General features: G+C 36.1%; 1 protein-coding gene across 1 annotated transcript; it reads left to right on the plus strand.

The window, feature by feature from the left end:
- The first annotated feature begins 2,573 nt into the window (after window positions 1–2,573).
- LOC149208790 (formate dehydrogenase 1, mitochondrial-like) lies at window positions 2,574–4,790 on the plus strand. The gene is made up of 2 exons (XM_089394147.1): window positions 2,574–2,807; window positions 4,399–4,790. The coding sequence occupies exons 1-2, from the start codon at window positions 2,640–2,642 to the stop codon at window positions 4,594–4,596; spliced, it is 366 nt and encodes a 121-aa protein (XP_089250273.1). The 5' UTR covers window positions 2,574–2,639; the 3' UTR covers window positions 4,597–4,790.
- The last annotated feature ends 5,972 nt before the right edge of the window (window positions 4,791–10,762 follow it).

A 10,762-nucleotide genomic window follows, 5' to 3' on the forward strand; every position in this document is an offset into this window, starting at 1 on the left:
TAGAAAAGATACAGAGATAATACAAACAAGAATAAAATGATTAGTCTTCTTATTAGTTTAGTATCACTTGGAATAAAGAATAACTCCTTTGTTTATATTATCTAATCAGTAACTCGCAAAGGCATCAGAATAATAATTAGGAGTTATTGGTTTCTTTTTGTAGTATATGTGGTTGTAGTAATCTATTACAAGTAGGGAAATCTTGGACAAAGAAAGTATGTTTTGGATTACATACAGTTTAGTCTTGACTCCTGAAAAAAGATAGCGGAATGTCTTTGTTAGTAGGAGATTAGGAACTAACAATACGATCGAGACTTAAATTCCTTTTACTGTTTTACTCTTGAGGGATTAAGCTCCTTAGACTTCATAGGCAACAAGAACTACAAATTACATACATCGGAATCATCATCCTTCTTTTTATTATTGGTATTAATGGAATGCTTAAGACATGAGCTTTGAAAAGATGAACAATGCTTTATTTATATATGGGTCTTTGAGAAGAGGACGAGTTAATTTAAAAGGATATTAAAGTAAGTTGAAGAAACTCTTTAGAATACTTTATAGTAAAGATCCATTTATAGTTTATATAGATACAAGAAACTGGAAAACCACCTCACTATGACACCCTTCACCTTCGTTTTTAGAGGACTTTTATACCACTTTTTCTCACCCTGGAACCAGCAGCCCACAACAAAGAGGAGATATCAGATTCCAGATCCTTATGATATATATATAGCATTGTCACATTCACCCCCAAGAAGCTACAAACAATAAAGTGAGAGTTATCTTTTAGTTTGTAGTATTATTAGCAGATCAGATCAGGTTGGTCACTACACTCCTCTCTTCTTGTTTCTCCTCCAGAGCCTTGGTTTATATCTGGGTCTTGTTGTGAGAAACGTATGAAGGTGGAAGTATGAAGATCCTTGGATATGCAAAAGTTGGATCTAGGATATGTTGGATTAGGATTTAGAAAGTACATAGAGAATAGAATAAGAATTAAGATTGTATAAATTAACATATAGAAAGTCGTGTCCTTTGATAACAAGGAGAAGGAACAGAGTCGTGTCTTTTGATAGTGCATGGGTATTGATAAAATGTGATGGAATGCATTTTTGATGAGATGCTTGACCATAAGATACTCAGAACCTTATGACTGTTTGGCTTGAACAAACGCTGGACTTGGAATTTGCTCAGAAATGAATTCACTGTATTATATATTTACACTTGTAGTTTTGCTGTAATAGCTACAGGCCTATGAGCTTAAACCCTGAACATACATATGCATTGATGTGTCTAATTAAGGTGAACAACCTGTATACCTTTCAATACCAGGGCAGTGAACATAGCCCAAAACTTGTAATGACAACCTTGCTGAATTAGTTACAGGAAAGGTATGTGTCCTTCTAACTATACCTAAACATATATATGTGGCATGGGAGTGATGGGATATTGTTCTTTGGCTGCCTTAGTTTCTGTATGTTAAGTGATCTGGACTCTGGAGTATTAAGACTCCTCCAATCATTATTTAAATCATGGAGGTGATGTCAAGTAGATCTGAGTGAGATTCTCTAAATTGGATCTGCTCATCTAGCTGACTGTTCTATTAATTATTCTTGAACACCTGAGGATGTGCATTCTAATTGATAGAAATAATACCTTGTCAATTTTGAAAGATAGTCTCCCAGCCAGGCCTGCTTCTACTTTGGTTTTGGGTGAGGATATAGGTAACCTACCGGTGCCAAGAGGGCTGAAATCAGGAAAAGTGACAATACATCTTACCTGGATTATCATATTGATATTTACTGTGACTATATTGATTCATTATCCTTTTGGCTGTACTTACCCATGGGTTTTATTTTGCTCTTATTACATTCCTGAAAGATTTGCGGAAGATCTCAAAGCGCTCTTCTTTGTTTAATCCGTCTGTAATGATTGTTTTCCAAAATATGCTTGCAAAAATATGCTTGAGCTATTTTGACATATTTAATGTTAATTTTAAGATATAGGAATGGTATTGGGTTTTTCCCTCATGGTACAGAAATGGAAAGAAGATGAAGTGGACAACAATAATTAGAATTATTCTTAGAAATTAGTTAATGGTTGGTATTGAAATAAAAATAGTTATTGTTTTAAAAAATGTGATTTTATAATAAATTAATAACAATGAAATAATAACTCTCTTGTTTATATTCAGCCTGTAGGCTATTCAATTCCATATCATTCCATTATTATTTACAACTCATTTAATTGTCAATCTCATGCTATGATATTGGCTTTATCCCCAATCCAACATGTACTGCAGATTTACCTTGATCTTCACTTGTGTTATTGTATGTTTTTGCAATTTCTTGGAAAGCTTTAATGCATTTGGTCTTTTATCAACTCCTTTGTAATGGTGAGATTGTACTGTGTAATAACTGTTCTCCTGTAGCTTTCGTATTTTGGATATGGGGCATTATATCTCGAGAAACACAGATAGACTAACACTCTCTTTATTTTCCTGTAAATAAAAAAGAGAGTTACTTTTAAACGCATTTTATTTATATTGGATATATTTTTTAATTCCATTGATTTGTTTGTATCATCATTGGTTGAAGATCAGCGAAAGTAATGTGGTGTCCGTGGCAGAAGATGAGCTAATGCGCATTCTCATATTGATGCGAAACTTTGTGCCTGGATATAAGCAAATTGTTGAGGGTGATTGGAAAGTGGCAGCAATTTCTTACAGGTCATATGATCTAGAAGGGAAAACTATTGGTTCTATTGGTGCAGGGCGTATTGGCAAAGAACTACTTAAGCGTTTGAAGGTATTCATTCTTAGGATCTAGTACTACTTCATGATGTTGCAAACTTCTTTTCAAAAATCAGTGCTCCATAATTCTTACGCATGCATGCTGTTTGTTTCAAAATTTCAATCTAATAATAATAAACATTACATGATGTTGAATTGAATTGCGTTCCTTTGTACAGCCCTTCAATTGTAAGCTTCTTTACCACGACTGTCTTTCTATTGGACCCGAATTGGAAAAGGAAATTGGAGCAACATTGGAGACAAATCTTGACGAAATGCTACCTAAATGTGATGTACTTGTCATTAATATGCCTCTTTCTGACAAAACTAGGTGCGCCTTATCACAATTTCATAAATAATCTCTCCCATTATTCACTCAAACATCAATAGCACCTATATATTTTGTACAACTTGTGAACAAAAACCTAATTATTGTTTCTCTTGCCCTTTCCTTTTGGTTACAGTAGGGGAATGTTTAACAAGGAAGGTGTTCTCTACCAAGCCTAGCTTTTCTCTCAGAATCTTAACATCCCCTTTGCAAAGGGTTTCATTAGAATGACAACAACCCGCATTTAAATCATTTCTCCACCCATCCTAATTAGAAATACAATTTTGGGTTCTCTACTAATTTTCTCCACACCCATTTAATCTAACAATGGACATAGAGCATGTATATTTATACTTGTGTGTTGGAAATACCATTTTATACTTTAATGTTTATTATTTTTGTTTTATTATTATTACTTGAATTTCTTCTTAACAAGTGGTTGTGTTTCTTTTGGTTTTAGTGAAAGTATGGGCTCCAATGTTGGCTCTCTTATTATGGAGTATAATTCATCTTTGAGAATTTTTCAATTATTAAAGTAGGTTAGTCAATTGCTTAAAATATTAAATTTATTTCAAAAAGTTTTTGTTACTTTATAGGTTAGACACTGGCTTGAAATATTAAACTTATTTCAAAATGTTTTTGTTACTTTATAGATAAGGCGTAGATTTCTTGGCTCTATGATGAAAATAATGAAGGGAAAATACATGTTAATATGTCACTTGTGCTCTTTGACTGAAAAATACACGGTGAGAGAAAAATGTATATTATGCTAATTGAGGAATGTTTTTCACTTGTCGAACTTATAGTATTGAATTTAACACACTAACACTTTACAACAATGAACTAACAATATTCATGATGAAAATAGCAATATGGAAGATTTATCTGTATAATGAAAAAGGCAATATGGAAGATTCCGATCACGTTCCAAGGCATTTCTTAAAATGTGGATGTGACAAAAGGTTGTTGTGGAAGTTGTTGTTTGTATATGGAAAATTTCTTGATCATTGTGTATAATCCTAATGTTGATAGATATGTCTACTAAATGCTTCCAGTTAATGGGGCATTGATTTGAGCATTCAATATATTTTTATTCTTTATCAAAGTATTCTTTTGTTGTATTTGTATTTTTCAATTTATGCCTTACGGCGTTTCCTTTGCAACATCTGGTGCAAATGCTAGTATATCTTACCTCATTTTATGGTTAACATTGTATAACAAAAACATGCGTTGTGTTATGTAATTAATACTAACATGTAATATTGATTTTTTTTGTCAGAATGCTATAGGTAATGATTGCCAAGACGATGATCCAAATTATGTTCAACATATATCAGGAGATGATGAGGATGAGAATGAGGATGATGGTGGTGAAGGAGGAGATGATGATGATAGTTGCGGTGTTGGTGATGATGTGGATCAGAGTAATGAGGATGGTCAAGATGATCATGAGGATGATCTTGGTGGTGGTAGCTAGGCATGCACATGCATTGTTTTTTATGAAGAAATTATTGTGTAGAATGACATTGTTATGTTTAGATGGGTGTTGTGAATTTACCCTATATCAATGAGACATTTTGATTTTGTAATCATACGATGAGTTTGATTTATGTATGTTGTTAATTTATCGTAGAATAACGATATTCATGAAATATTTTGATTTGTTAATCATATTTGAATTTTACTTGTTTTGATTAAAAATAATACTGATTTTATTAGTATTATGTTGCTATTTTATACATGTTTTGAAAATTGTTAATGACACATTGTTATTTTTTTGGATGGATGTTGTCAATTTCTCTTAAATTTCTTTACAAATGATTTTGAATTGTGATATCTGCTTTAATGATATTTAGAAACTATCATATATTTCACTATGAATCTATAAAGGGGGTCATATATGTAAAGAAAAATATACTCTATATAAGAAGTCAAATGCGGATGTAACCATGGATGCAAAATTGAAAGTAAAATTGGATGTTAAACTAGGAATTAATACAAAATGCAAACAATTGACATACAAAGTGTTTTAAATTAGAAGTGAAAAATTGTGCAATAGTTGACACAAAGAAGGGAACAAAACATGGCATACAAAAGGATATCAAATTGGGCAAAAACAAGGACACATAAATGGGCACCAAATTAGATGCAAAAAAGGAAAACAACTAGATGTAAAATAAGATGCAAAGTTGAGCGTTAAAAAGAAGCAAAAAAGGTTACAAATTAATATGCCAAATGATGATGCAAATAATGGTGTAAATTTGGGATGCAAACTTGGGTGCAAAAAAGGAAAAAAAAAAAGATGTAAGAAAAGACATAAAACAAGATGCAAAATGGGGTTGAAAAATGGTGAAACCAAGGATGCCATATTGGATGTAAAAAATGATTCCTAAACACATGCAAATTTAGGCTCGAACTCAGACACAAAATTATATGCAAATGTGGACACAAAATGAGGCAAAAAAAGATGCAAATTTGGATGGTGAAAACGATGTAAAACTAGACACCAAAAAAATGCAAAATTGGATGAAAAAGTTGGTGTAAATAATGGTGCAACATTGGACACAAGTAGACACAAAAAAATGGTGCAAAAAGGGGCATAAAATAGCTTAAAATTGGATGCAAAACTTGGTGCAAAAACAAATACAGAAGTAGACGTAAAAAATGGCTCTAAATTGAATGTACCATTAGACACAAAATAACATGCAAAGGTGGACACAACACATGACTCAACATAAGATGCAAATATAAATGCAAATTTGGATGCTCAAAATGATGTAACATTAGATGCAAGAGATGGTGTTAAAAATGATGCAAAATTGGATGAAACAAATGACGCAAAATATGGTGCAAAATGAGATGGGAAAAATGGAGACAAATCAAACGTAAATGTGGATGTAAAAAATGGTCCAAAAAAAGATGCAAAAATGGGCACAAAAATGGATGCAAAATTTGGTGCTAAATCAAATTCAACACATGGTGCAAAGATAGGCACCAAAGCTGGTGCAAAAATAGAAGCAAAAACTAGTGTAAGACTAGATGCAAAACCTGGCGTAAGACTAGATGCAAAAACTGACACAAAATGGATGCATAAAAAGACGTTAAATTGGATTCAAAATACAGTGTAAACTTGATGCAAATGATGGTGCAAAAATGGAAGCAAAGAATGACACAAAATAGGAAGCAAAAGAGAATGAAAAATAGATGCAAAAAATGACACAAAACTAGAAGCAAAACCTGTCATAAAATAAGATGCAAATCTTGGTTCAAAATTTGACACAAAAAATGATGCATAGTTTGGTGTAAAAAATGATGCAAAATCTAGCGTGAAAAATGATGCAAAATCAGGTGCAAAAAAGGACGCTTTAAAAATTGTACAATAGAGCCAGATTTAGCGCCAGGTTGCTCATCACAATTACAAAAAAAATGCACTAAAATCTGGCGCTAAATCTGGTGCAAATCGATGGTTTTGTTGTAGTGGCTTTGCCTTGAAATTTCGTTTAATTCTTCATGTTTTCATCTGTTTGAGGAGGAATATTGGGACCTTCTTGCCCTCCTTGGCTCCTCACCAGTCTGATCCATCCATTCATTCAACCCAAAGCATCAAAACCACTACCTATCTTGCCCCTACCTGAAATCTGCAAAAATTTGGCGTCATCCCCGAACCCAAAATTTACCTTTCCCTTTTTCCAACAAAACCCCCAAAAACTCAAAACAGATCCTTGTACTTCATACCTAGCCTAAAATTAGTTTATATTTCAGCCATCTTGAGCCCCATCGATTATCTTTTGCTGAGATTCACCCAGAGAGAACCCTCTCCTGTCCTCGTAGGGCTAGCTACGAGGCTGAGCATGGTTTGATGTGGACCTAGAACCTTGCCTTTTCAGCCCGAGGCAACTCTAGGCTCTAACAGGTTCACAATTGAGTGAATGCATTCTTTGTAGAAATTTTCAATAATATGACACTTATTCACATATATTATCCCAATTATACACTATTGTAGAATACATGCATAATACATAACCTCCTCTACGTTGATCATTAATTTAGCAGCATCAAAACCAATGAAACATCAATCGCATGCACACATTAACACAGTATGTAATCCGGGGAAAGCATATAGCTGAAAACCCCACACTATCTGTATATTATAATGATTGATAACATGTAACAATACATAGTATTATACTCCGCACAAGTACTCAGTACTATCTCCACCTATTACACACAAAACTAGCTCAAATCCGAACAAGTCACAGGTTCAAATCTCCACTGCTGCTGTTGGAAAGGTAAATCCCCTCTGCGGACAGAGGGAATCCCACTAGCCCAAAATGGGTCTAGCAACAATCAATTAACGCTACCATGCAAGTTCCGTGTTGCAAATTGAAAGTGGATTATGAGAACCAACCTGGAGTCCAACGCTAATGTTGTAGAAGAGTTGATACTCCCGTTCCCTTGCTTCGGCAGGTCACAATCCTCACGATCTCCGCGAATGGATACCTGCACATGAAAAGAACGAAGCGAATACAAGCATAAAATCCACTAAAATACAACTATATATCAGTCAGAAAGGAAATAGATCAAACATTATCATAATGAACAATAAGATCGGAACCATAATGATAGTCGTTTATTAATGAATAATCAACAGAGAAAGATACAACCAAAGTTCTGACGTTGAATCTCTCCTCTGGCTGGGCGAGCAGCTATATATGTCTTGCAATGGACCTTCTCTCTCTCAGACTTCCGGCAGCATAACCTCCCTATGCTCCAAGACTCTTACTATCACTCAAGACAAGCGTTATCACTACTACTCAAAAACTACCTTGTCAAATGCATGAGGACAAAATTTTATAGATGGAGAAGGGGAAGAAAATACAATGAATCAAGACACCCATTATGGATTGGAATTATCTCCAAAAAGCTGTTGTGGATAGATGTAAGGGATAGATGATGAATCTCGACATCTAGAAGATTAGCTTTATCCTCAAAAGGCTTCATGACTTGAAGGGAAAAAACATCTGGGCGCGCATTTGTTAAAAATCTTTTCCAAACTCGGTTGGCGCGGGTGTTACTCTAAGACAGAGCACCAATGGGCGCGCCTTCTTTTGAGGATCTCCCTCATTGGTGCGGGTAGTACACTGTGGACCCGCGCTAATGGAAAAAGGGCACTTTTCAGGGATATTTTGCAGGAGGTGTCTTCAGGGCACATGAAGTCCATACTTAGGGGAACATAATGCAAGTGTTTTTAAGTTATGTCACTGCTCACAGGTCCCGGAATGAGTCCTCCAAAGTACGGGAAAGGGGTAACAGGGACGGTGACCAATGGTGACAAATTACTGTGTAACAGATGCCCCCTAAAGCATGAGGCCCGAGAGAGAGAGAGGGGTGAAATGCTTTACAAGAACACATGCAGCTGCCGCCGGAGAATCTGCATAGAGAGAGATACAACTAATAGCTCAAGTACATTATATATGTGGTATGGTCACAGCCATCCATAACAAAGTACATAATAATCTAGATCCACGGTATGGGCGCAGCCATCCGGTTAGGATCGATGAATAGACTCAGGTATGGTCGTAGCCATCCAATTAATGAGTCATGTAACAAGAATCCATAAAATCACGCCTGAATTGCAACAGACAAAATCCAGGGTCTTGCGCTCCATCTCAACCCGAACAAAAGTACAGGTTCAAGCATGCGAATACATGAGCTGAAGTCGAACATGCATGAACATCGTCTGATTACCAGTCAATAATAAAAACCGTTAACAGACGCAAGAGGTACCACCAATAATGACAATGGCCCTCAAGGTACTATAGGTACAATCTACGGCGTGCGAATTAGTGATCTGGCCTCGAACACCCGTAGAATCATTCGATCGGAGGCCAATGATGAAAACCTCACATCGAACACGGAGAACCTGCCATTGAGGCATGCAGGCTCCAAGGCACCGAAAGGGAGTCTCTAGATCAGCTTCCTGGATAATAAGCTGAAGTCGACAAGAAGTGACCTTGATCGAAGGTGGGCCATAATGTTTCCCACATCATCGACACGAGACAGAGAGATAATGTTGTGAATCAAGATTATGTGAGCTATCAGGGGGAGGTTGTTCCTCTGTAGAGGTCAACTTCTCTTGAACATATCAGCGGCACGATAGTGGAATTGGCAGTATTTGACATCAATGGATTAGAGGTCATGGTGACGAGGCAATAAGCAGATTAGAGGTCAAACAGGATTACCCAAATCCATGGAGGCAAGTGAAAAATTAGATGAGATATCCCCACCCAGACACGAAAGCAGACAAGTGCCATGTTCAAGAGCGACATACTGCCGACACGACAATAATTATGGTTCCATTTTTTCCCCCGCCATTTCTGGCGAGTGCCCCAATTATTTTTAACAAGCTTTATGGGGATAGCATATGCTTGTGGTGCGTCATTTCGACAGAATCCAATGTCATCGGGTTTTAACGAGTCTGACAAAGGAGGAACTCGGCGTCTTTTCATGTTTAGAGAGTTTGAAAAGACAGCAGAAAAGGAAACTCCAAGGGTGTCCTTTTTCGTAAAGTTGTGTCTCTCGAGCCTGAAAAAGTTTAAAACAATGCTCGAAAGAACTGACCGACCATTACGATCGAGGACTAATTTTCATAAATAGTGATTTCAACCTCAAAAAGTAAAAAAGTGATCAAAACCAAGTCGTTTCGTAACCATTAACGAGTCTGAAACGACAAAAACCCGGTAATCTTTTTATGTTTTAACAGTCGACAAAAAGAACTTAAAACGACCACCTCTTATTTACTTTTAACGAGTCAAGAGGGAAAACTCGACAATCTTTTCGTCTTTAAATGGTCGGAAAAGAGCTGAAAGAAGACCTCCATTTTTATTTTCTTTAACGAGTCAAAAAGGAAAAATACTCGGCAATCTTTTCATATTTTACGAGTCAGAAAAGAGCGTAAAGGCGACTCGTCCTGAAGGAACGAGTGGTATAAAGGGTAGCAACTGGTTCCGGCAATGGTGGAACTGCTCAAAACATATAATAGTTAAGAGGCTGGCTAATAAAACCACTCATCGCTGCGGTTCCTCAGGAAAGGATAAACAATCAAGTGAGAGCATATGATCGGCCAAAGAGATGGTGGCGATGGAAAGAAACAACCAAGGCTCATCTAGCAGAATTTAGCAGATAGGCAGCAGTCACGAGATGTAAATCAGATATGGGTTCATTTTTACACAAGCTTGAACCATGAAGAACTCTGCTTGGATTCGGTTTCATGTTTACACAAGCTTGAAACGAAAAACTATGCTTGTTATAAGTTCGCATGCCCCCAGCATGATAACGCAAATCGAGGTACATGCCCCCCAAGCTTCATTGCATTCAACAAGGTAGATGGAATGAAGGTTCACTCTCGAGATCTGTGAAAGAGTCGACTTGTATTTTATGAGATCTTAATCAAAAGACTCGATTTGGAAAGGGAGTTGTTTCATTTTTGAATGAGGTTGACACAGTAAAAGAGCTATCCTCATAACCCTTGTTTCATTTTTTAACGAACTTGACACAAGATCAGGAACTATGCTTCGCCACCTAATTTCATTTTTTAAGGAGCTTGACACAGGAAAATGAACTATGCTCCGACTAGTACCAGT

This window comes from Pinus tabuliformis, chromosome 1_2 (assembly GCF_031772625.1).
Source record: "Pinus tabuliformis cultivar Carrire ecotype Pingquan chromosome 1_2, CPIR1, whole genome shotgun sequence".
Taxonomy (NCBI): domain Eukaryota; kingdom Viridiplantae; phylum Streptophyta; class Pinopsida; order Pinales; family Pinaceae; genus Pinus; species Pinus tabuliformis.